The sequence below is a fragment of the Balearica regulorum genome, chromosome 20 (genome assembly GCF_011004875.1).
Source record: "Balearica regulorum gibbericeps isolate bBalReg1 chromosome 20, bBalReg1.pri, whole genome shotgun sequence".
NCBI classification, from domain to species: domain Eukaryota; kingdom Metazoa; phylum Chordata; class Aves; order Gruiformes; family Gruidae; genus Balearica; species Balearica regulorum.
In genome coordinates, this window is record NC_046203.1 from 9,203,235 (window position 1) to 9,229,840 (window position 26,606).

At 45.6% G+C, this 26,606-nt stretch overlaps 1 protein-coding gene across 1 annotated transcript in view; it reads right to left on the reverse strand.

Annotated features, from left to right (window-relative positions):
* The window catches only part of PAPPA (pappalysin 1), a 183,599-nt gene that overhangs the window by 48,412 nt on the left and 108,581 nt on the right, over positions 1 to 26,606 (reverse strand). The window contains exons 11-13 of the mRNA XM_075772202.1: positions 10,646 to 10,759; positions 10,103 to 10,238; positions 6,267 to 6,480 (exon numbers count right to left, since the gene is read on the reverse strand). Of these exons, the coding sequence (XP_075628317.1) occupies positions 6,267 to 6,480; positions 10,103 to 10,238; positions 10,646 to 10,759 (464 nt within the window). The remainder of the gene's footprint in view (positions 1 to 6,266; positions 6,481 to 10,102; positions 10,239 to 10,645; positions 10,760 to 26,606) is intronic.

Sequence of the window (26,606 nt, forward strand, 5' to 3'; positions counted from 1 at the left end):
ATGATCTGGGCAGCTCTCTCTGTCTGTAACTCTATATGAATGACTTCAGTGACAAACAATACAACCATTCACTTTTTGCAAAAAAACAACCACTGCCACCAAATGTTTCCAATTTAAATATTTCTGGTTCTCTAGCTACTGGTTCCAATTTGGTATCAGCTACTGTCAGCCGTAAATCCCAATGAATTTTGAAGTCACGATCCTGAATTGAGTTCTGCAAATGCAGAATTAAGGAGGAGAAATTAGTATCTCCAAGTAGGAAGTTTAGACAAAGAATCCATCACATCCATATTGCAGAATTGTGGGTTACAGAAGCTCTTGCATGGGTATTGCCATTTAACAGTGGTTAATCATCACATGCTCCAGAAACTATGCATTCCATGGAAAAGAAACAATATGGAGTATCTGAGAATGAAATCACTTGTACTTTAACTCATGTTGATTCCTGGCATAGGACAGCTGATCCCATTTTCTTGCAATCAAAACTGGGTGACTTCATCAAAACTGCCTATTTCAAATCATCCCTGGTCTCTCCTAAGTCCCCAGCTGCACCCGGGAATTGCTTGTCAGAGTATGAGCTGGTCTGGACAAAAGCTATGCAAGGGACCCAAGGACCACTCTAATGATTTACTGATATATATATGTAACGAACAAGGGGCAGTGCCTGACTGCTTATTTTACTAGGTCCACCTCAGGATTCACCTGTTCCTGTTCTTGCCCTGGCAGTGCATGATTTCCTAAAGCCACATTTTCACACCAAGGTGAGTGCAAGGAGCAGTGGATTTCTTGCACACATTCCACTGCTTGCAGTGTGTTAAAAATACAGATCGAGGCAGATCGTGTCAACCATGTAAAAAGCCCTAAACTGAGTTAGCTTCACATGTAGGCTGAAGTTCTGAGCCAGTTCTTACTTTATTCAAATCCATTCTGCCCATCCCTAATCTAACTGAGCTCAGTCATTAGCCTCTGAATCTTTATTTCTCTGTGCCAATATTGGCCCCAATTCAGCAAGGCACTTAAATATGTGCTTAACTTCAAAAGCACGGTTAAGTCCCACTGATAGATCTGACTACAGGGGGATGTAAGCAAATAGCTAAGGGCTTTGCTAAATCGGGGTCTTAGTGACACAATCCTAGAAACATTTGTATTTTAACATGTTTATAGAGAATTACAACAATTAAGTGGAACTCTTCCTTCCTCACATAAAAAACAATGCAGGACTTCCTCTTTCGAAAAGCTTAGAGCAGCCAAACTTTCTTTTCCTAACCCTTGGGTCAAGTGCTTTTCCAAGAACTCATCTTAACATAGTGCCCTAATTATTTGTTTCCTTCATGATAGCTCTGACACCCATATATACACAGGTGAGCATAAAAGCTCCTGGTATACGCTTGTTATGAGAAGAGCCACACCGTTATCTACTGCACATAGGAAAGACTTCCTTTTCTACAGGCCAGGCCAGCCTGGGCTGCAGTTCTGAAGCACACTTTGGTTTTGTTCTACACCATCATACAGACAACTCACATGCGTGTAGCCTTCTGAGGGTTTTGCTAACAGATTTCTCCTTACAATGGGTTGGTCTTCTCCTCTGCAGAGATTCCTCTAAAGGCAAGAGCAGATTCTCTCTCTCTAATCCAAATATATATGCAGCACTTTGAAAAGCAAAGGCTGCTAGCCACATTCCTTGTTGTAGAAATAAAAAAAGTATGAACTGGAAAGGTGGCAATGAATTTATCTTCTCCAGTCTTCGGCTAAAACACATTGGTGTCCTTGTACTAACATAAAACCTCAAAGAACATCTGCCCAAATCCTTGGGGCTGGATGGGGACCGGTGAAACTGTGCTGATGTGTCACTGGAAGAAGGCTCAAGCCCTTTCAAGTGTTTGCCTTCAAACCTGGTCCATGAGAGTGACCAAAAGAGGAGCATCACCTACGGTCCCTTCAGCGATCTCACTGCAGGACCGTTGGGCCTGACTCCGATGGCGATCACAGCAAAACGCTAATTCAAACTGATAGGGTCAGGAATGAGGAGAAACCCAGCGATTTACATAAAACACTTGATCCAACCCCAGGTAAGGAGAGGTATGGGCCAGCACGTCCCCACCACGGTCCCCACCACTGGGAGGGCAACATTCTCCCTGGGGACTGGCTCTGCCTTCAGCCTGCCTGCACCCCGCTGTGTGAGAGATTGCTGCCTGGGGGGGTCCATCTTGAACTGACAAAGCTCTCAGAGCCCCTTCGCCCTGCCAGCCTGGAAGCGGGACGGCGTGCCCAGGCGTTAGCAGCCCTGCAGGTCTCCCTGCCAGAGTCTGTCCAGGCGAACGAAGAAAACACATCGCCTTCCACTTTAATAAAAGCCAAACGATGCCGTTTGCCAATTACCAAAATGGGGCGAAGGTTAAAAACCCATTGAATTATAACACATGTCACGGACCAAAGCTTCTATGATTAACAGTTCTGTGAGAAATTCATTAATTTCACCAGAAGCAAGCTGACAGAGATTGCGCTTAATGACAGAACACAGGGCAGGGGAAAGGCGGCCGAATTGAGGAAGAGAAAGCTGCATTAAATCACAAAAAATGAGACGAGGAAACCTTTGGGTTTTTTCTCCCTTATAAAAAGGTAAAAAAATAACCGGAGCTATAAAGGGCGGTTGCATTTGTTCCGCTGCTGAAGATTTATCTTCATCATTTCTTGTTGGGGAAGCTGACAGCAGGACAGAACAAGACAAAGAGAAGAGCTGGAGTGGGCTACGTCTCCCTGGGGCTTTTTTGGGGCAGCAAAGGGTGAAGCTGGGAGGACGGTCCTCCACGGGGGCCAGGGCGAGGGCAGGCTGAGGGCATGTTGGCCAGGAGTGGGTCTTGGTCTACAGTGCTGGTCCCCCCCAGCTGTCAATCTCCCCTGCAGAAGCAATTTTGCAGCCGTAACAGTGAGTTCATGCCAAGATTTAACCAAACAAAGAAAAGGAGCATTTTTTTCTACATTAACTAGAAAGCACAAGGAGCAGCACAACGTGGGCCATGCACGCCGGGAGCCACAGGCAGCCAGAGCCCACTCCAGGGGAGGGGAGACTTATCTCCATTACGAACACGGAGTTAATGGAGGATTAGAAAGCTGGAAACTCCTAAAATCCACAATTCTGACAGCTGAATTGGGGTGTCTACCTAGGTTTTCACATCTCCCGCCTGAAGTTTCCAGGAGAGGAGCAAATGGCACCAGGCAGGATGGAGGAGGGGACGGGTCTCGTGAACGTGGCAGGGAAATGCCACCGAGGAAAAGCAGCACTTCACACAGACTGCCTTGCCGGGGATGGAGACCCCCAGCTGATGGTTCTTACGCAGTGAAAAGGACAAAAACCTGATTTCTGAGGAAGCCCTGTCAAAGGCAGCCCCAATGCACCAGGCTTTCTTGCTGCTCGAGTGACTGCGAGGTGGGAAATTATACCCCTGTTTCTGCACACCCAATTTCACCGTCCACTCCACAAGGCTAAATAGGAAATAATAAAAGTATAATAATTTGAGCTATAAAGCACAAGGGAAGAACTAGCTGGGCCATCATATCTGGTCTAACGATGCAATGTGAAAATAAAGCGTGTCGTTTTTACAGCACATCTCCAGCAGTGAGGTAAACTTTTGCTGAAAACAAAAAAGAGCTGCAGCAGAAAAACCAACAACTGGAAAAATACAACTGGAAAGTACAGAGTATTTTTTTTCAAATCCTCTATAAATGTCTTCAGAAGGATGGAATGGATTTTCAAAAGAGCTAACGATGACTGAGAACAACTACCTATAAAGTTCAATGGGACTTTTGCATTTAAGCTCCTTTTTCTTTTCTAAAATATTAACTGTAATACATATTTTAAAAAAGAAGAGTGAGTGCATGTTTTATTTTCAGTTATTAAGTTGTCACTAACCCATGGGAGTGATCCATTCACCCTCAAAATAAAAGCTGTGCTAACTTTTAAGAGCTGATATATTTCTTCTCCCTCACATATTTAAAATCTGCACCCTTGCCTAGAAGTGTCTGTATCTGGCTATAAATCCTCTCCAACCAAAATAATTCTCCTTGAAGAGAGAGAAATAATATCTCTTGTAGAGAGAAGCCAAAAAGCAGGCAAAAATATCCATGTTGACCTAAGGAAAATGAAAGCAGCAAAATTGATGCTTACACATAGGAAGGAAAGTTCCTTTAAAAATTAAATAAATATTTTAAAAATCATCTTAGGCAAATGCAACCAGTGGGGAAAGAGGAGAAGGGAAAGGTGGGCACTGTGGGACTGGCACTCACAGGGAGTCTGATGGGGAGACCATGAGCACAGAAGGCAGAAGACCCACATATCCAGCTTCTGAACTGATTAAGAACAGATTTTAAAAATCCCTCTTTCTACATTCTTCCTGGATTGGGTAAAATAACAAAGGAAAAAGATGGCAGGTGATGGCAAATGTGTCACCTATTTGCTGGCCGCACAACTTTCTCTACATCTTGGATACCTGAACTGCTTAGAGTTTCTTGTACAGAAGAAGAAAGTCACCCAAAACGATCCCACCACAAGACAAATTGGAGATTTTCCACTACAGCACTGTCATCAATGGAAAAAAATCCCACTGATTTCAACTGGCCTTGGATCAGGGCTTTATTTCAGAGAGTTTCCAGTTTCTTGACTGACATGGGAAACTTTATGATCAATCCAGCGTTGTAACCTGCAAGACCTAAAACGTTACTTTGAACGAGCGAGGCTCTGACGGAAGTTTTTGAGAGCAAGGGGCTGAGATGGTTCAGTGCCTCACCGAAACAAAACGATGCAAAAAATATTCAAGAAGTGAAAAAAAAAAAAAAAAGAGGCAAATGGTGGGTGATTCTTCTTCAAGAGATTTCTAAAGGTTAGTTTGCAGGGCTGCAGAGGCTCACTGAAGCTTTGCCTAAGGGGAAAGCATTTTTTATTAAGGAAATAACTTTCTAAACACAGAGCACTTCTAATTTCTTAAGTGAACAAATGGTTCAATTCCTCCTGAAAACCTGAGAGGGAGGAATGCGGCCCTGCGTCCCAGCCCTCTCGAGCTCCCTGTCGCTTCTCGCCATCTCCTTCCAGTGGGTCTTTCTCGCTCTTTTTCTGTCCCGCTCCTACACTGGGATTTGGCCAAACTTCCACAACTAGATTTCACATCTGAAACTTGATCCTGCTGTCTTTGGGCCTCTGAATTTATACAACCTATTGCACAGAATGATCAGACTCCTTGAATCTAGGTCAGAACACACTGACTGGATTGATTTAGCCATAGATATACTCTTTTTTAATTTTATTTTCCCTTCCCTCTCCCCCTTTCTCACTCTCCCCCCTTCCCTGGAATAAAAGCAGGTCCTAAAAACAAGCCAGAACATTATCAAAAAACCTGAGAGCCTGCTTAGGAGGCTGAGCAGAGGTTTGCTGGGATCTGCAACTTGTTTTACTATTGCTGCCGCTATGGTATGACGACTGCTCACAACTTTGAATTCACAAAGGGAAAAAAAAAAATAAATTATTCTTTCAGGGGTTTTGCTAAATTCTCCCCTCTTCTTTTCACTGCCTCGCTGAAAGGATCCATGAAGCTGCCGCACCAGAGGCCACGAAAGGTCACAATCTCTGTGGGATGCTGTAAAGCAGAGACTGAGAGGGGTTGGTGGTGATCTATTGATGTGTCTGTAATAACAACAAGAATAAAACGGTAGCCATAAACCTTTCATCCTGGGGGGTCCCACAGAGCTTTTCAGAACGTGGGCCGGATCCGGAGAGGTACTGAGGGCCCTTACCCAGCCATAAAAGCACCACGGATGCTGGTGGCCAAGCACCCGCCGCACGGGGCTGAGCACCTTGCAGGATCCGGCCCCTTTGGGGCACAAGCATCACTTTGTCTCCGCGCGACCGTTTCCGTGGGAGGTCCCTGTAGCACTTTAGCAGCACAAAGCAGTTTAGATCAAGGCTGGGGTGTGAGTGGCGAAAACGATGCCGTACTGGGGAATGTATGGAGAGTTAACTGGCCCCAATTCCAAGCTTGGGATAAAGGAGGGAGGAGAAAGGAAGAGGAAATAATTCACTAACAGTATACCATGCGGGTTAAATGTCCCATCCATCCTGATCAATGAGAACACTGCCGGTTTTTTACCAGCGACACAAAAGGGTCAGCAGGGTTCAGCTCCTGTGCCCCTCCTGCCTCCTCTTAACCCCCGGCGCAGGCGGGTGGCGCGGGGGGCAGTGGGTGGCGAGGCAGAAGGAAGCAAGCTGACAGGCTCACCTCTGCTCCGCCGGGCTGTAGGTCTGTCCTCGCTGGCAGCTGCTGATGGTGATGGGGTCGAAGTTGTGGAAGGAACGCAGGGCCACCCCGGAGATGGCCACAAACTGGGAGCTGAAACTAATGAGGACAGCCTGGGTGTGATAAAAAGGGTGACTGAGGTCATGGATGACGGGGATAATCAGGGGATTGTTCCTGCAGCTCAGGACGTGGACACCTGCCAGAGGAGAGACAAGATCAGAGGAAGGGTCAGACTTAACACAATCGCTTCCCGAAGCCGTGGGCACTTCAGAAGCATTTCACCCATAGGAACGGCCCTATAGAGCTGAAAAGTTATGGTAAGCTGCCTGGAGGGGCTTCCCAAATCGCTCTGGAGAGCTTAGCTGAGAAGTATATCCCTCCAGACAGCTGAAGAAAGGCTGCCATTCTCTCCACAAGCGCAGCAGGCTCTCAGAGCAGTTTCTTTAGACCACAGCTACGTTTCTATTGTGCTCTGTTAAATCAGGAGCAACCATCACGGAGGAAGCGGAGTCGCACTATTGTAAAACCGGTTTGAGAGGACAGTTGGAGCCTCTATACCGCACATCAAACGGTGCCGGCAGGCTGGGTGGCTTTGTGCACCACGGGCAGTGCACCAGTGGCTTGTTTGTAGCTGTGCATGTCATTAGCACTCAGCGTAAAACTTTTTTGCATGAGTTCTACGCTAAATCTGCCCAGTTTTGATTTTTTTTTTGATGGTTTTCAGCCTTAGGGTATCTTGCTCTTTGTTAAAAAAGGCAAAGATGGTTCTGGAGAGAGAAACGAGGGTGATGGACCCACTGAGGATTTTACAGGTGATCTCATCTGAGAAGAAAATAATTGCGTCTCGGGAAAATAAAAGTGTCTCAAGAGATCGACGTGCACAGAAGCACTAGAGAGGTGACAAGGAAACTTAATCTCTTTTCTTCAGCAGAGAAGGCACTCGGTGATAGTCGGGAAGAAATTCCCACCTTCAGGTAGAGGCAACCTGAATTCAAATGGGCCAAGTCCATCTCAGGGGTAACTCAAAGGACAGACAGCTGTCGGCTGGCCTCAAAATTCATTAATTGAGATTCACGGCCTGACGGCTGACTGCAAAGCCCTGCCTCCACGGCTCCGTGGCATCGCTCCGAGGATCAGCTTGGCTCCAGCTCCATTCGCTTCACTGGAGCTCCCCCAGCAACGGCTTTGGCCCAGGCCCTTTGGCTACCCTGATACACTTACGAATTTGAAAATAAAATAAATTCTATTTGCATGTTTAACTGGCTCAGGGATTTCTATTATTATTATTATTTTCCAGGTCAGGTTTCTTGACTCAAAAGGGAAGGAATAAAAAAGTTTTCATTCTTCTCCTTAGAAAGTGATTTCCTGTGAATTAAGACAGACTTCTGACCACTCTCTTTAAACATCTATCTCCCACCCTCTACTTTAAAAAAATCTTCCTGTAATAAAAAATATAAAATAAAAAAGCAAACCTCTTCTTGTTTTGGTCTTTACCTGACCCTGAAATAACCTCCCTGTCTACTTGCCTCCCACAGGTCTTTTGATATCAGCTCCTTGTGGAACGGTGCACGTTTCTCACTTACAAACAGGTGCAGTTAATACTCAAAATCCCAGGTTCCCAAATTCCTTGGAAGTTTCTGCCTTCTCTGATGGAAAGCCAAGAAAGCCCTTATCGTATGAGGCTGTTTATTCACTTCCATTTCATTCCTCACACTCAGGTGGTGTCCACAACAAACCAGACCCTCAGAGCTGTTCTCCATTTGCTGGTGCTTTCTGACTCCAACAAGCTAAACGGGGGCTGAATAGGTCGGGTTCATTTAACTAATCCACCTTCATTAGCAAAAAACCGCTCAAGATAGTAGACGTGCCCATGGCAGGGCAGATAGAGCTGTCTCCATGCTTGCCCCTGTTTCTGTAGCTCTGTATCCACCTATTGAAGCCTCAACAGTTCTTGCAAAGTACCCAGCAGCTGAGCCCCGTGTCTCCAATGGCTCCGAACTAACAGCGCTGAGGGGTTTGGCATGCCAATCTTTCCATCTTCTACTGGGACTCAGAAGGAGCTTCTCATTATCTTCTGAGAGTCCACGCGCTGAAAGCTTGCTCTGATGAAGTTGGGAAACCGCACTTCTGGATAGACTGCATTTTGCTCCTGGGAGTGTCTTTAGCACGCAGAGGACTGATCAAGCTTTAAATTATCGTTACTTCCTTTTGGAGGTACTTTTAGTTTGCCACTAATTTCTGCTTATGGCTGGCTGACCATCTGCAGTCAATCCTGCACCCAGTGCATGCCAAAGTTTGCATCTCAGCTGCAGTTTCTAGGTTGCCACTGTGATAATTCAAACACATCAAATACAGTATCCAGGAAAAGGACTTAATGCCGCACCCAGAAGTCAGACAAAACAGGGATTGGGAGCTCTGCCGGAGTGAGAACTGCTGGGTAGCTTACCTACACCTCTCCTCTGCTCCAGGCCAGCCTCTTCTGAAAAGGTCAGAGGGGCTTTTCCATGATGAAGGCAGCATTCCGGCTGTGAAGATCTCCAGTTGTCAGTCTGAGTCATGCCAAATTCATGTTGCAACTTCATCGAGGATTTCAAAACCTAACCCTCAGTTTCCTCTTTGCTCCTCTTTCTTGTTCTCTTTCTCTCACAATCTGTCTGTCTGTCTCTATAAAATGTCACATGAAGTATTTGTTGGCATGCTTGTGTCTCCATCATTTATTTCTCAGAGGGAAAGAGCTATGTGCCACTGTTTTGCGAAAGGAGGATAAGACTAATCCAGGGGCTCTGGCAAACTGGGAGCTATCCTGACTCAACCTGCAGAACTTGCTACGAATTTCAATTTGTTCTCGGACAGCAGACACCACGCATATGTTCCTTCTTTTCCTCCACACCCCACCAAATAATATATTACCCTGGACAGTCATCCAACACCTGTCACTTGTGCGTGTCCCTTCTTCTCATCACTAGTAGGAAGTTCATTTGAGTTTCAGCTTGTCAAAATTGCAAGGTTATGGTAAAAGAGAAAGCTGAGGGAAGGGGATTATGCTTCCTTAAAAACTGCTCTCAGGATAACACGGCCAGCTTTCTTCCTCATGGAAAAAAGGGCAGGGGAGAGCTGGAAAAGGACTATGCAAGTCCTACCCTGACATGGACTTGGGAGCTAGGGTGAGCTCCTTGGTCCTGGAGCTTAAATGCAGCCAGAATCAATTCACCAGATACAACTTGCCCAGGTTCAGGGACCTGTGCTCACGGTAGAGACAAAAATGGTCTATCCTGGCATTTCAGCACAGCTAGCAGGTCCACAGCCTCTGTCAGGGACATCTGCTTGAGGCCATGCAAGCCGCCCGCAAGGGCCCTGGTGTTAGACCTTATCAGACCTGAAATATTTTGCATGAGAAGTTTTGGCCATTAAACGGCTGTGGAAACCTCCCTGCAAGTGGGTGTAGAGAACCGACCAACGACACCCTGCGAAGCTGAAGCGTTTGCTTCGCTCCCTGCTACCAGCAGTTCATCTGTATCACTGCCGATGTCTCTCCAGGGAGGTGCCGTGCAAGAAGCATTGAACAGTGCTCATTTTCATGACTGAAGAGCATCTAATCACTTCTGAACATACAGTGAACAGGTATAGAGAAATGTCTGTATAAAATGATGCAGCATTTTCAACAAACTCTAGTGAAACTCAGGTTTTGTAGCGTTAAGCAAGCCCTTTTTTTGTCTGATCCTGGAAAAACTGAGCAGGAGTATTGGTCCATTTGTGAGTGGGGGTACCAACAGATTAAGCAAGCAATAAAGAGGGAGTTTAACAAAATACAGTCTTACCAAGATCATGGCTTTGCTCTTTGGTGTCAAACAGCTGTACACCGATGGTCTCCTGCTTCTGATCCAGGTAATAGGTCCCATCAGTGACCAAGTGAACTAGGACTGCCGCAGCAACCATTGGCTGGGAAAAATAAGCCTGCAAAAACAAAAGCCCCACAAAGGCTGATGTGGAGAACTGTGGTGGGCTTTAAAAAAAACAAACGTCAGTCCAGCACTTTTAAAGTAACAATTCCCATCCCAGGTCACACAGAAGTCTTCTCTTCTAATTTCTCCTACACAAACTAGATCAACTCGAGTCAAACAGCCCTGCAGCTGGAGGCTGCAACCTCTCAGAAATTCAATAGCCTTGTTACAGGAGGGGACATCACCTCTGACTCCCTACACAGTGCTCAGAGGCTTCATTTTGCTATTTTGCACTAAACATACTTCAAAGAAAGGAGTAGCGTGGCCCCGGGAAGGCTGTCCCATGATATTTTGCCTGTTGGAGAAACTTTGTACAGGCAGGCAAAGAGGAGGCTTCTGAATGACATGTGCGCTTCCTACCTTCAGCCAGAAAACGGTCTGTGTCATGTGGGAGTACTGGAAGTTGGCCGTGCAGGGATACCAGGCATACTGAGAGACGCCATCGTTCAAGTCAATCACCTTAGTTCGACACATCTGCGAGAGAAAAAAGAAACACAAAAACAGACGTAGATGACAGTAAGGAAGGATTATGACTGTTTAAAGTGGGGAAAAAAGTCCAGGTGCACTGCTAGAATAAAATAACACACAATAATGACGTTTCTAAATACCATGAGATTATTCAAAAGTGAAGTTTCCGGGTTTTCCACCTCAATAAGAAAAACTGAAACATGCAAAGGAGCTAAAGACTCACAGCAGCTGGATGGCAGCCAACAGTTTCCTCGTAATTTGGTACGAGGTCTTTGACAGCATTCAGAACAACTTTGCTCCCACCCAAATGGACCACGACTCTTTCCACCGGAGTCAAAGTGACGATCACTTCTGAACATACCAACTCACAGCACAGAGAGCCTGCAGATGCTCTCCACAGTACTCAATGTCCTACTTAAACCTGCATGTTGCTGTAACCCCAGGGAAGCCACAGATGGCCATGTAAACTTGGAAGCAAGTGTAGCCAGGAAAGGCCTGTCTCTACAACCCAATTCAAATAAACTAGTTTCTTGTTTTGTTAACTAGTTTCTGTAAGTGGAATCACCTTCTTCCTACATCTACAGCACTTTCCACAGCAGGCAGCAGTGGGATTATAAGCAAACTGCTCTTTTCAATAAAGAACAAGTAGATGAATCCCAAGTGCTGGCTTGGATGAAAAGTTCAAAGAAGAAAATGCCTGAATTTAAGTACCAGAGAGCCTTGCCGTGCCGTCAGTATGTAAGATGTGAAATGCCAAGAATGGTAGGATTTACCCTGAAACCACACTGCTCAGCGTAGCTGCTTCAAAAAAGAAACGTGCATGACCATAGCCTTCATTCCCCCAACAAACATGAGACAGGAAATGCCCACCATACAAAAGGCTACAACCGCACCAGAAGGATGCTTCCAGCTGAGGCTCTCGGAGCATCCGAAGGGTCTAAGATTCACAACACTTTGGTGAACTCAGTGACTGTCATTACCAGAGTCATGGGGACAGAAGAAATTCCTTGTGGTCACACAGTACAGTGGCAATGGAGCTATGAATGTAACCCAAGAGGCCAACCCACCTCCAGCAGTTGTGCTAGCCACAGGGCAGCCTAGGACTGGTCACAAGGACCACCTGTGCTACGGGCTAACTGGAGCTGTGCGCTCTCGGGGACAGCATTTGATTTCTTTCCAAGACCAGAGCCTGAACTGAGCAATCAGGTGGTACGTGCTGTCAGTAAAGACATTCCCATAAGCAATTTCCCTGATTGCTAAAACAAAAAGAAAACTCTGAAGTGAAACAAGAGAATTAACAGAGATGGCTTTAACCATTCAAAATCCTATGCCCACTCAGTAATTCTGCACAGAACTGTCCTCTTGGTCTCAGCAAGCAAAGCCTGGGCAATGCAAAGAGAGCCTGGGATGCCTGGGAATGAGAAACCAGATTGGCTAAAAGTGAGGTAATCACCTCTATAATCTGAGTCCCTCAAGATCCAGCACTGAGGAATCTATGGGCAAAACATAAATCAGCTTTAATGGGCTGGAAGAAGATTTTTAGTTTATTTTTTAAAACAACTGGGACCAAGCTTCATTGAGGCTAGCCAGTGGATAGTGTTACATTTTACAGCAGAGCAAGGCTTTACATAAACTATCTTTGGCATTTGAAATCCAGGCCAGCAATTCGACATGTACCATTTCGCAATTCTCCCTTCTTGCATTTTCAGCAGCCTGTCTCTTGTTGGGAGCATGGTTTTTATTTTAATACCTCTCCAGCTAGGGAATTTATCTTACCCACATCTGCAATTTATATGGTCAGAGAGCTCTTTGACATGAACAAAGGTCTCATTACTTTTATATGATTTTGTTCTTATTCTTATATCTCCTCCTGCTCTATTGGTCCAAAAAAGTGGTTGAAAGAAACAAAAGTCCTGACATTAGGTGCATTTTAAGTGCCAATTAATGGATGAGTGAAAACCTGTATTAAGAAATCACCCAGACCTTCACCAGAAGTTTGAATCGAACCCAAAATAAACCCTTTCTGAGGTGGGTTGGAAATCTCTGATAATTTTTAAATGCCTTGTTTGATTTGTGTGTGTGTGAACTTTAGCACTTTCTGCTTCTGCCTGAGAATATTAGCAAAACTCTTAACATTGCATAAAGAGCCTGTGTTTGAGACATGTGCACCCGAGGTGTGCAGACTCAGTAGACTGGCCTGGTTTGAACAGGTTAGATAAGTGTCCTCCTGCTGAGGCTGATCCATTGCTACTCAGACAAAGGTTTCAAAGTGGTACTGGGGTAAAAAGTTCTTTTAGGAGAAGAGAATGATTGAGTAGTGTGGGAAAAGGCTAACAGACACAACATTAGGAGTGGCTACGAGAGCCTCTTCTATGCTAGCTGCTACCTAGTAAACTCAGCTAATGGCAAAAAAAGTTCTTGAAGATTTTGTAGTAACAATCCGATAGGATAAACGGTCCCTATCACCTACAGACTCCACCATCTCAATAGGCTCTAATACACGTGGTAAATACATCCCCTTTTCAATTCTACCCAGTTATTGAGTGTCACAGCACAGCTGCAAAGTCTGAGAACCATTTGCTGGGAGAGCCTTTCACACCTCTGCTTTTAAGGCATCCTTAGAAGATGGCAGCAGCATGAAGGCACTTATTACTGCAGTACCACCACTTTTAAGCTACAAGTTCCAATGGCCTGGAAGACAGAACATCATCTCGGCTACAAATTCACAGGAATTCACACTGATGAGAAATGAATTATTTCCTAACATCCTCTGGTTTGCTACAGTGATGCAAAACAGCAGCTAAAAGCACCTGACAGCTGTGGAGGGAAGAAGGGATAGATGTACTTTTCATTTCAGGGTGTTACCAAACACTGAAGTATTTGCTTTGAAGAGTAACAGCATCACGCAGGACTCAAAACTTCGCTCACTGGGGCTTATCCGGGTTCTCAGACCCACACAGCAACTGGGATCCACGGGAGCTTAGTATCTGCTCCAAAGTATTCGGGGACTATTTGTGTCTTCTTACTGGAAGTCCATGTCGTACCCCTCCCTAGGAAGCTGCTTTCAATTAAAAGAGCTGATGTCTGTTCCTCTCGGAGGTTCTAATCCAGCTCGCCTCCCACCCACACATTTTGTACACAAACATCAAGAGACAGAATGAAGAAGGCCAGAGAGAACTGTGGGATCTTCCCACAAGAGGGAATGCCTGGAGGATTCCCTTTGACTGATTTATACAACCTCTTGTCAATCACAGGGACAACATGTTCTTCAAACCGCCTCTCCTGTTTTCCTTCTCTTACTCAAGGGGACCAAGGAATGTGTCAGTAGAAAGGGAAAAGTGATATATCGGGAGCACTTAGTTCATTGCCACATCTAAAACGCATTTACTATTGCAATCAACTCCATTTCCTCATAACGTTTTCCTTCAAAGCAATACGGGAAAATTTGCTGAAGAGCAAATTTTGGAAGGCACCCTTGTGAATGATTCCCAGCCATCCCACGACTGCAGGCAATGTTGTGTTGATGGGCTCCTGTTGCAGATCAACTACAGGTTGAGGATCACTGGTCCTGTGGACTGGGCACTGGGCTCAACCAGACCGTGCCCAGTGCACGGCACCATTACAGCCTTCTGGGCAGCTCTTGGCTTCTCCAGGCCTGAGGCCCCATCTGTAAGATGAGGATGATATTGCCACACGGGTATCTTGAGGGTAAAAGCCACTTATCACAAAAAGGTGCTCAGATGTTACAAAGAGAAGGGACAAACAAACACATACACGTGTGAAGGACATACCTCCCCACAGGAGTGGGTTAAATACAAACAGATGCCATCCCACTCAGTCCTTCCCATCGAGCAAGCACAGCCAGACACCACAGGCTTTGCATACACTGGTGGTTCTCGTCTCTCACATTGTAACATCAAAATAATTCTAAATGCAGACAGGCAAAGCTGCTATTTAAACTAGGAAGCTGCCCTACTCAGCTCTGGCATACGGCTGACGCCGCGGTTGGAGTGGACGTGCCTGTCTGCATGCCCACAGGCGGCTGTAAACAGAGCAAATCTCCAGCACACAGATCTGTCTGCTCCCAAAATCCCATCTGTCGTGCCATGGTGGGGCTTCCTCCAGACCAGTTTTCAAGCTAAGTATGGCTGCGAAGGGCCATCGCGAGCACTTGGCCATCAGGTAGTAGGGAGCAACCTCCTTCTGGGGGAGCCAGGTGGAAGTGGCTACCGTGCCCCAAACGCGAGGCTGCTGCCTCTCCCTCCCTCCTTTCTACCAGGGACCGTGCTGCTGCCACTTCTGCACCGAGACAGACAATGCTGCAGGTTTCCGGGATGAAACGGGCTATATACTGTGTCCCATTTGCAAAACAGCAACCACAGAACAAGCAGGAACAGGATCTATTGGTAAAACCCACAGTACCATCTATTTGTGGAGCACACAACATCCTGAGTGAGGTTGTACAAGTGCATGGAAATACTCATGGACTGACATGAAACCTGTGGAGGCACAAACAGGACACGTTCCGTTGTTTGAAGATCCAGCTAAAGAACAGATTTCAACCATAATACTGAAACGTAATTAATCTACAATTTTTAGCCGACTGCTCTGCAGAATGTTATTTATATTTAACTCAACCCATGCCAGAGAATCCCAACCATGACATAAGCAGCATTTTAACACATCCCTTAGATGAAAACTTTCTCTTTCTCCACTGCCAGACATGGGGGGCTGGCAGTCACCCAGACCTTTTATTCTTAAATATGTTATTGTTCTTGCAGACCTAAGGTTAATCTTACCCAAGGATTAGAAACTATGGTGCAGTTGTTAAATATCAGAAAGGTTCCTGCTTGTTTATTGCCCAATATTATAAGGCAGCTTGACTGCCACATGGACACCACCCAGTTTGCCGACTGCAGCACAGACCTCCAATCTGTTCTGAAAGCTGTTGCACTGTTCTTCTCATTTAGGCTGGGAATTGGGTTGGAGTTACAGAAAAAATGAAATTGCCCACATTAGTGAGCACTGAACCGGTAAAAAGGCCACCATTTGGGTTCCGACAAACACCTTCAAAATCAGCCAATTTCTATGATCATTTCAAACCTCAGCAACCCACAGAGCTCAGATGGATATTGTATACACAGGCTTACTCAATGGACAGCAGAACTTTTGCTCTGGGTTTTCTTCTAGATTCCGGTCAGAAACGCTTTAGTCTCTTTACTGGTGTTCTGGATTTGTCCTGTCAGAACATTTGAGTTAACAGTTGTCTGCCCAACTATGAAAGTCAGCATTGGGTCATTTCAGGTTGGCCTCTAAAACTTAAGGAAAGCATTCAAAGTTACTTTTTCCAAACTGGTACATATATTGGTTTTTTATGTGTGCTAACAATGAGTTTAAAATACTCTGTTGTTGTAAAAATAAAACCAAACCCAAATCTGAGATTCAGCAGCACAGGTTATAAGCATAAGATGATGAGAGAAAGTTGTGTCATCCCTCTTTCAACAGCCTTGTTACCCTCCCTTACCTCTCATGCTCATAAACTGCAGCTTCTACTCCAAACCTCTCCTCGTTCTCTGTGTCTGTAACACAGTTTTACTGTTTCTAAGTTTTGTGCTCTTTGTCTGCTTTTGCCTGTTTTCAATGGGTTAAAGGTCTGATGGCAAAAGATGAAAAACTGCAGCAGGTCCTGCTCCAGGACAAAGGCATGCAGGCAGGTGATCAACAGAAAAGCTTTATCAACTGGAAGCTGATAAAACTTCTGGGGTAACACACTGATGCTATATTATTCCCAGATTCAGTTGGCTCAGAAGTAAGAGGAAATCTCATCTGTCAGTTTTACCCGTGTAATGAAGAACAGGATTTGGCTGTGGGATTGGGAAGCAGATTACGTCTCCTGCAGGATGAAATAAAGCCCCGTTGCCAGTTGCCATGTCCAGTCTCAGCACAGCCACTTCCCCTTTGAATGTGAAGCAGCCAACGGTGTCTGGACCTTGCAGACTTAGTATTCCATTAGCATGTTGCTACAGCTTTCTTAGCACAGGGCCCCAATTTTCAGCTGAAGGTTTGGCTGGATTTTTTTGTAATTCGAAAGTGACCTTTATGTCTATGAAAATACCGCAGCTGATACAACATGGCATCAATAGTTCGTTTGCAGTGTGACATGATGATAAATTCCCTTATTTTACAATAAGAATGAGAGTGTTCCTTTGCAAAGGGAAATTTCCTTGGGTAGAGTTTTGGATGTAACACAGGGCTGTGATTCAGAAATGAGTGGGAGATGCTAGGGCTATTTTGTTTTGTCATATAAGTCGGTCTAGTTTCAGGAAAGCAAATAGCAGCAACAGGGATTTCCATTAGATGATTGCATGTGTATTCAATGTGTGTTATTAACTTTAGCTTTCTCAAAAAATGCAGTTATTTCACTTCTAAAGAGTCTGTTTGAACAATATATTTCAAATTTTAAATCACGCAGACCTGCATTCTTTGAGCTTTCCTTTGAATTTCTGTTATCTCCAGATTCAAAGCAAACTTCATTTAAAACCGGTGAGTTCAAATCAAAATCACATAAAACCATAAACTTCACATGGTATACCTGAAAAAACTAAATCAGTTCTGACTGGCCCTATCCCAAACCGACATCAGCTTTGACATCCAGCCAGGTATAATCAAAATATCTAGGATGCTAGCTGGACCTGTGGAAAAAAACAGTATGGAGTTTTGATTTTACAACAAAAGCCTAACCAGATGATTTTTGCACAGTTCAAAGGATCACCCCAAAGACATCAGTTGAGACGAGGCCAGAAACTACAGGAAAAAAAGAGTGAGAAAAATAAGAAATAATTACGCTAATGGGATTTAATCATCAGCTTGACTTTTGCACAAGCCCAAAAGTAAACACCAGCATTTGGAGCTCACAACTGCTATTTGTAGGTGCCCTTGCTTCTTTTGCCATTCAGCAATGCACACGGAAAGGATGCGAAAGGAAGCGATGGCTCCAAGTGCACAGCCATGCAGAATACGCTCTCATATGAAGCGCATGAAAGTGTAACCGAGCAATTTGCCATGTGCTCCTGTTTATTCATATCAGATGTTTGCTATTTCTTCAACACAGCAGTAGGACATAAAGGTGCTGCTCTCAAACAGCAGCATCTTCCACCCCAGCACTGCCAGGATCTTACCGAGGAGGCATAATTCTTAGAAACAGCCCTGAATTGCATTCTGCTATTATGTTCAAATTCACAAATACATCTACCAGTAGAAATAGCAGCCAAATGCAACCCGCTAGACAGACAGCATAAAGACACAGCGTCCAATCACCTTATACATTTAGTTTTGCAAACATCAGCCTCGTTAGAGCTAAATGACATTTTCAATCCACAGCAAAAGCTCCTTCTACGACTTCCGCATTGCTGCTCGCAAAAGTGTGAAGGCATTATAGACTGATAAGTGCTTTAACAGACTGTATATCCATCCACTGGAGAGCGAGGTTAAACAAATACAGTAGCCAGAACATTATTGTTGGCTGCGCACTCGGGTTCCCAAACTGCCTGTCTCTAACTTGAACCAGCTAGGTCCACTACAGCAAAGCTCGCACATAACTGCGGGCCAAGGCTGGCCGTGGGGGTGCTGCGGCAAAGGAAAACAATCCCATCCCATAAGCTTTTACCACTGATGAGTAGAGCAAAAGCGCTTTTTTTTTTTTTTTTTCCCCCCTTTGACTGGAGCATTTTGTTTGGGAGCAGCTGGCATCAGAAAATCAAACTGTCAAAGGCAGAATGTGCACCACACTTTAGGAGGATCTTAAATATATTTTTATTATTGTATTAGTGGATCCGACTCACTGGATTCATTGTAGTTTTGCTGGTTTGGGACTACTGCAAGGCAAAGCAGGATTGGGCTTGTTACAACCCCTTTGGTAACATCCCTTCCTTCCTTCCCAAAGCTGGTCCTATAAATTTGCTTGGACAAAGCAAGCACACAGCAAGTTAGAGAAAACCCAAAAGCAACAACAACAAATCCCTAGAGAACTTCAGCTCGATGAGGAGTTCTCCATCAGAATAACACACTGGCTGAGGTGGACAGAGATGCTTAGAAGCACTGGGGCAACATTTCTGATCGGAAGAGAGACAAATAGGAAAAAAAAAAAAAAAAATGAAGCCACATCTTTTGCAGCTATCAAATTGGAAAAAAACCACAACGCTTTCGTTTCCAGCACAGTAGGAGTAGGCCGTAACTATCGCCCCACCTTCCCTGAACTGCCCCAAGTGCACACGGGGCCCAGGAGCAGCTTCCACGAGATGTGAGACAAGGCAGGTGCTACCACGAGCTCCGAAGATCGCTCGCTAAGCTTCGCCTGCGGCTGAAGCAAACAGCCGTGCAGTGGTTAATGTCAGCTCTGACCACATGATCACATTCAGGAAAGGTCACAAGAGTGATTTTTCATTTAAAAACATCTGTGTGTTTAAAGAACAAAACTTTCTCATGTGCAGAAAACCAGGGGTTTCCAGCGCTTTTATTTCCAGAGTTAAAGTCATGCTTTTCAGCTTTGTTTAGGGTTATGGACCACGTAAACACGCTGTGTAAACCACACGCAACCCTCATCACACAGCGTTTCCACATGCAAGGACAATTGGGGGTGCAAATCTCTCTCACCCTGGCTCCTTTTGCCTCTCCAAGCTGCTCAGCTTCCCACACCGCACTCCCAGCGAGCCAGCCAGACACCCAGTTGTTGTACTTCCCTATATGAAGACGTACACATGCCTCTGATCCTAAGGGTGTAAGTCTGCTCTGGGCTGTCAACAGGCCTTAATTGGATACATCCAGGGAGATGATACATTGGGAAGAGGCCCTGAATTTAATAGCGAGAGGGAAGGCTGCGGCCGGGCTCCCAGGGAGCGCGCGGGGGGGGCACGGAGGAGAGCTACCATGTGCCGTCCCGGGGAGCCGACTACGGTTACACCTCGGCAGTCAAAGCCTTTCGGTTTCCCATCCAACTAGTCAGCCCTACGTCAGCGTGCATTAATTAAGATTAAAAACCTGTGGCTTGTTTTTCTTAATACCTGAAGGCAGAGCTTGTGGTATGCAAATCAGAAGGTTCCTCCTTGCTTCACCAGGCTTTTCCCACTGAAACTGCAGAGTAACGAAACCACCGCCACGCAAATTCCTCTGAATGAGTTGGCCCATCCAGGGAACGTCCGTAGAGCAGCAGCCAGTTGCTTCCTCCAGCTCGCGCACATCTGCACCCAAGGAAAGGTTTGGTTGCAGGTGTCTGGGGAAGCCCGTCGCTTCCCTCTAACTTCAGAGCAGCCCTGGTTGCTCCGATAAACCTCAAACTCCAACAAATTACACCAAAAAGACCACTTGGAGCATTTCATCCTTGATGTCCCAGGCTAGTAGGGCAGTTCACAGAGACTCTCAGCTGCTCCCAAAAGTTGTTACTGGGGGGATTAAAGTACAAGCATCATCTGTGAGAGGAAGATCACAGCTCCTTCAGCCTCCCTGCCTCCCAGGAGCAGGCTCCAGGAGGACGGACTGGGAGCACAGGGGATGGAGGAACCCACAGTTTCTGAGGTTCAGCCTTTCCCACCAGAAACCACCACTGGGAATTAGTTAAATTTCCATACAGCGACGCTCTCCTCTTCCAGCAGATGAGGGTCACAGTGTGAACACAGCGCAGTGCACCAGGAACAGATCTGCTCTGCTAGAAGGGCAGATTTTTCTAAGATATTTGAATGGAGAAAGGTGGAAAGAAGGTCATCTCTACCCTGTGCTTCAGCTTCCCCTCTCTGAAAAGAGACTTGTCTTCTCTGGGAGAGATGATGCAAGGGTTAATCACCAAAAAATGGGACAATAAGATCCACTGCCCTAAGCGCTAAGCATAAGGATTTTGGCCCAATGACCAATTTTGAGCAGAACTTGATGTTCTCCTGAAATGAGGGCTTCTCCCAGTGAGTAGGTACATGCACAGACAGATAAGAGCACTGATCATGCAAATAACCATCTCCTGGCACCCATTACAGTTTGCAGCCAGACCCTGAGGCTACGGTGGAAACCCAGGTCCGGGGGAGGTTTGTACTGATAGCAGGGGGAGCTGGGCCCAATTACCAGATGGGTGAATCATGTCTTCTTATCAGATTCACCACTGAAATGACCTCAGAGGAAACGGTGATCCTCCAACTTTACAGGCAGTATTTCCAAAAATGAGCACAGATTTGGGGTTCCTCAACAGTTAAGCCTCCAACTAAGGCAGCACGATTCAGGAGAGATTTAAAGCAGCTCAAGAGTTTATCCAAATGGTCTCTCCAGTTTTGGGTTCTTTTCCTTTTTAAAGCAGATACTTATTTGCAGGTGGGGACAGAGAGTGTGACTCCAGAGACCTTCAGGACAGTGCTGGGTAAGCACCATCCTCCAAAAACCATGCCTTTTAGAGACATCTCAAGATGAACACCCTAAAATTCATTGGCATGCAAAATACGAGGTCTCTTATGACAATGTGGACTAAAATGCCTACAGTTCTCCGAACAAGTAGTGCAGACAATCCTTCATTTAAAAGAAAAAATAAATTCTCTGCTCCTGGCATGAGAAAGTTTACTTTCAGGCTTAAAGAAATGATCGTGTGGTTTTGGGGATGGCATTCCGTTCTGCTGAAGAATAGCACCCTGCCTGCCTGTGTATCTGTGGCTTTGTAGCTACATTACAATCCTGGAGAGCTCTGTTTACATATTTTACATGTTTTCTTGTGCAGAACATGAAACCAAATTACATAGTAAAGGCCATTACGGCTTCGCTCTTGCACCCTTTTCCTCCCTCTCCTTCCGATCACTTGTTTTAATTCTATCCAAAATAATCGACTGGGTATTTTTAACTGCGCTTGACTGACTGGCAATGCTTCAGGCAGGTTTATTCGCTCTTGCACAGGGAAATCATGCAAAAGCTGGTGAGCTACATGCCAGGGGGGTAGGGAAAAGACGGCCAGGGCGGGGGTGGGATGAGAAATGCCGAGGACCCTTCATGCATGAACAAAGCAGACGTGTCGATGCATTTATGCAAAATCATTCTGCTCTGAATGGAGAGGGACCCAAGACAAACAACCCGGATGGGATGCAGGAGAGCTATCCCACGCTTACGGCTGGACATGCTCTGCATCTAAAGGCTTGTGAGCAGCAAGAGCAGACGGAGAGACTGGCAGGTTGAGGGGCAAGGGCCGAGGAGGGGGGTCTCCTTTCAGAAGAGTGCATGCTAACGAGCACTGCTGCTGTCGTGGGGTCCGGCTTTCCAGGTCGCTGATGCCAGGGGGGTTCCAACTGTTTTCTATTACCGCATGTAATCTGGGCAGGTGGCTGGATGTACAGCTGATATGATCATAAAATGACAAGTTACTTCCTAAAGAAGCACATAATCATTATTATCCAAGACAATATTCCTTTCTTGCCTTTCTTCTCGCCTCTAGCAACAACAAATGGCATGGAATTCTGCTCTCGTTTCGTTAGTGGTAAATGTCTCCTGGTCCTAGGAAGACCGGACCAATTTCCGGCACCTGAGGATTTTTGGTTTGACCTTCATCTCTGAAAAGGTCAGACTGAACCTCTCTAAGAGTACCGATGGCTGCTTTGCTCTCTGCATCATCCTTTGTTTCTTTTATCTATTTTCTGTACAGTACACAAAGGGAACACAGTGTACCAGCCCCTGGTACTCACTGTTCTGTTTCCCTTAGATGACTTGCATATGTGCTCTTGAAAAATTATTCTAAAAACTAAAGGGGGAGGGTAGTGGAAAGAAAAAAATATCCCTTGAGTGTTTGGCAAAATTGCTTGGAATCTCCTCTGACATCTCATTGTGTTCTCTCTGTCCTCCCCTTACACAAATCAGCCAGAGGCTATGACATCAGCCATGGGGTCTGCTGGTTTACTGCTGCCAGGAGCAGAGGAGTACTGGAAGATGTGGGGATGGAGGGCTGAGAGGGAGGGAATTGCTGTCGGTCCTAGCAGGGAGCAGGCAGCCAGGTGATGGGCAGCCTCCTCTCTTCTCCAGCCAGCTCTGAGTCGACTTTGAGGGTAACGCTCTTTCTCAGCCATCTCTCTGCAACTGAGTCTTTTTCAAGCCAGCCCACCTAGAAATCCCATTTCTCATTTTCTTTTGCTTCAGAGACCTCCCCAGAACACTGAGATCATTCCTGAGGAGCCGTGGCACTGATGTTAGCACACTTTTGTAGCATCCCTCACCTTCATGCGGACCCTTCACAGGGACCACCTCCTCCAACGAGGCAAAGCAGCAATGCAAACATGCGAATAAGGACCAGTGGAGTTCCTCTGGCAGAAAGGTTGCAAAATCCAGCTTTCCCAGCAAGAACAGGTGGGAAACGAGGTTTCTAGCCATTAAAGCAAGGAGTTGGTGGGACAGTACTGGGAATGAACAGCCAAACTGTGCCAGGATAGAGGCTGACTAATTCACAAACGGGATGATGTGAGGTGGCTGACAGAGCTAACATGCAGACTTAATGATCCCAAACCCCTTCCAGGTCCCTGCTCCCAGACAGCGACTCTCAGCAGGCCCTGAACAGTATTTTTTTTTATCCAAGATATGAACATTTCCCTTTCAAGACATCCTGAACTTCCTAGTTCTGGGGAGGTCTAGGCTCAATAGTGCCCAGTGCCTGCAACATCTCTGAAGGATGTTGAGGTTTAATCCTCAAAGCTTTCTATGCTTCCATTTCCACCTCCCTTAAATGGAACAGAAACCAAGCAGTGTGGCTTCATTAATGCTTGTACATTGAAAAAATATCAAAAATATCATCACTTAAGCCAAGGAAGGAGCATTCCAGCCTGAATTTGCCTGATGGTCAGGGCCAGGCTCGTGATGCAATTCTCCAGCCTTCAGGCAAAAGACCAGATTGGCTGGTCTGTAGTATCCGGGGGAAGGCTGAAATAAAGATGAAGTTTTGGACCCCCTTGAACTAACTTTAGACTTGGAGACTCTGTAACCTAAGCTGAAGCCTTTTGGTGGATCAGCCAGTACTGGAAATGAGCTCAAATGCGTACAGCAAACCTACATTCCTCTTGTGACAGCCTGCGCACAGTATCCAGTTCATCTTTTTCCAGAACTGGTCTCTGATCACTCATGGTTCCTCCATTAACGGTTTTTCTTAGTGGGATTCTGCCCTCATCCTCCAGAGATTAGCGGTTCAAAGACTGACTTGGCTATAAATAACAAAGACATTTGCAAAGCAAATCATCTTATTAAAAATGGGGACTTTTTTATCCCTCCAACCACAACAAAACTCTTACCGTTGAAGAGCAACAGGACTTGGCTGTGAATTGGGAAGTTCAAAAAGGGCCACTTGCAGAGCCAACAGACAGACACCCTCCCTCTTCTCAGCAAGATCACCCCAAAGGAAAGGAATGGCTTCTCCATTAAAAGTTGCAGGTTTCCTCTCTTCCCAATCCTGTTCAAGATTACTCTATTTGTTGGCTTTGCTGGATCTTTGGGGAATTATCTTCAGCCTTATATTTATTAGACAGAATAAAACTGTGTGGCAGAGAACCTCATCATCTTTCTCATCAATTTTGTTACGGTATTTTCTTACCACTCTTGGAGCCCTTGCTCTACCATGTTATTTCTTCTAGCATTCAGAATATTTCTGTGCTCCTGTCTTCTCCTTTTGTGGGCAATTTCAGACATACTGCAATTCTAGACATCTTTCTGCTGCTGGTGGAAGAATAGGTTTGTTGCAGCGAGTCTGGATGAGTGCAATTGTGGGAACCGTAATGGGGGCAGGAGGGGGCCTCTGTTTGTGGGAAAGATGTAATAAGAATCCTCTTCCACAACGTCTTACTCCATAGCAGCCCCTGTGGGGTACTCGGAGGAGAACAGGGTGTGTTCGTCAGTCCGGGAATGAAAACGAATCCCAGGATCTGTCTCGTGCCCAGCAGCCTTGGGAAACAATCCCCTTTCAGTTAACTGTGCCTGAGCTGCGTGGCTTTTTCCATACAGGGGAAAACCAGGCTCGGACAATGGCATTGGGACAAAAAAAACCCCAATTATATATATATATATATATATATGCTTACTTGGTCTAAACAACTTCTGCACAACTGGGAAGAAATGCAATGAAAGCTAATGAAAGCTAAAGGCAACGCACACCCCAGCTTCCAAGTCCTGAGCACACATTGCCATGGCAGGAGTAACAAGGTTAGCAATAAGCCACCTAAAGATCCATTAGTCCCTTCTTACAATACTCTATTATAAAGGCCCAAAGGGAAACTGCAGATGCATCAGTTCTCCAAAAGCAGGAGTGCCACCAGCAAGAGCAAGGAAGAAAAGGCATCTCCAGCCTCCCACGGTTGGTCTGCACCCGTCTGCCTCTGCTCCTATTGCCCAAGCCACGGAGCGACCCTCCCAAAAAAGGCCTGTCAGAGGTTTCCTCCAAAGGCACATCTGTATAGAAAAGACACTTTAGCAAAATATCCAAACCCTTCATGCTCAGTACAACCTACTCTACAAAGAGAGACTAACATTTAAGCTAATGCACTCATCCCAGTGAAAACTGGCAAAACAAAATTGGTGTGCAATGAGAGCACAGAGATCAAGTCGACTAAGGTCAGGGCAAGACCCTGATTTCTTGAACCTTACAGGATAGCCAACCTTTTACAGTGACCTAATCCACACTGCACGTGCCTACGTAACACTCCTCGCCGATGCAGCTTCACCAGTGATGATAAAACAGTTGGCTTTTTAAACTCAGACATCGTCAAGCCCAAGCGTGCTTAACTTGGTGTCAGGAGGCCATGTCCTACCCCCTTCTTCTGCTAACGTCGACCCTAGCTGGGTACAAACTGGTCAGGGAAATAAGTCGCTGGGAACTTCCAACACAGAAAAAATTGCAGCTATTCACAAAACAGATCAGCCGAAGCACCCTTTGTCTGTTTATGCCTACTGGATCTGTCCTTCAGCTAGTATAAATCTGCCCAGCGCTACTGCCTTTTTGTAGTCTTCGCCAGCATACACCAGCTGATGACTTAATGCTAGCATCAATAATTGTTAGCACAAGAAAGGCCCCGAGAAATAAACAGTGCTGTAGAAAACCCCACACAACCAGTACATCAACACTGATAATATTTCACACACAGTGGATGGCAAGGAGAGGCTGTTTACAAACTCACAGCAAGAGCGATAGGGAAAAGAGCAGCCCAAGAGCGTGCAAAGCCCTTATTGCTGAATTCCTCCTGCAGCTGACAACAGGTACTGAGCAGCGTCTGCTTCAAGATCTGCGGAGGATGCCAGATTAGAAATCAAACTGTAAAAATACCCTGCATCGGTGCTCGCATTTCTGTGCTGGTGCAATGTTGCTGACTGGTCCTCTTTGGCTCTAAATATGATGCTGTCAGTACTGAGAATATTTCTTAATCAGCACTGAAGAGTGGCTGCCAGGAAAGTAGAAGTGGCTGTCTATCACTCTTGCTTCTGCAGAAAGAGCGATTGTTTAAAGGGAGGGGGGCTGTTTGACCTTTCCATTTTTCAAATGTGTATCTCTTCGCCAAGACTGTGTCATTCTTTGTAAGCATTTGTTGTTCAAAACAAACCTTATACTGTGAACTTTTTTTTTCCCTTGCTTAGTATGTTGCCGTTCAGCAGCCTCATACTAACAAGTAAGGAACCGGCATGTAAGATCCGTCTCAAAATAAAAATCAAGTGCAGGCACCCTACTTCTAAGGAACAACCAACTCTGCAGAACCCGGCAATGTCTTAGGGGAACCAAGCAAACAAGTGTGGGATGGGCAGTCCGCAGAAGCAACCCTACAATAACAAGCAGCATGCTCCGGTTTGTGCTCATTGACGATGCTCCAACAGCACGCAA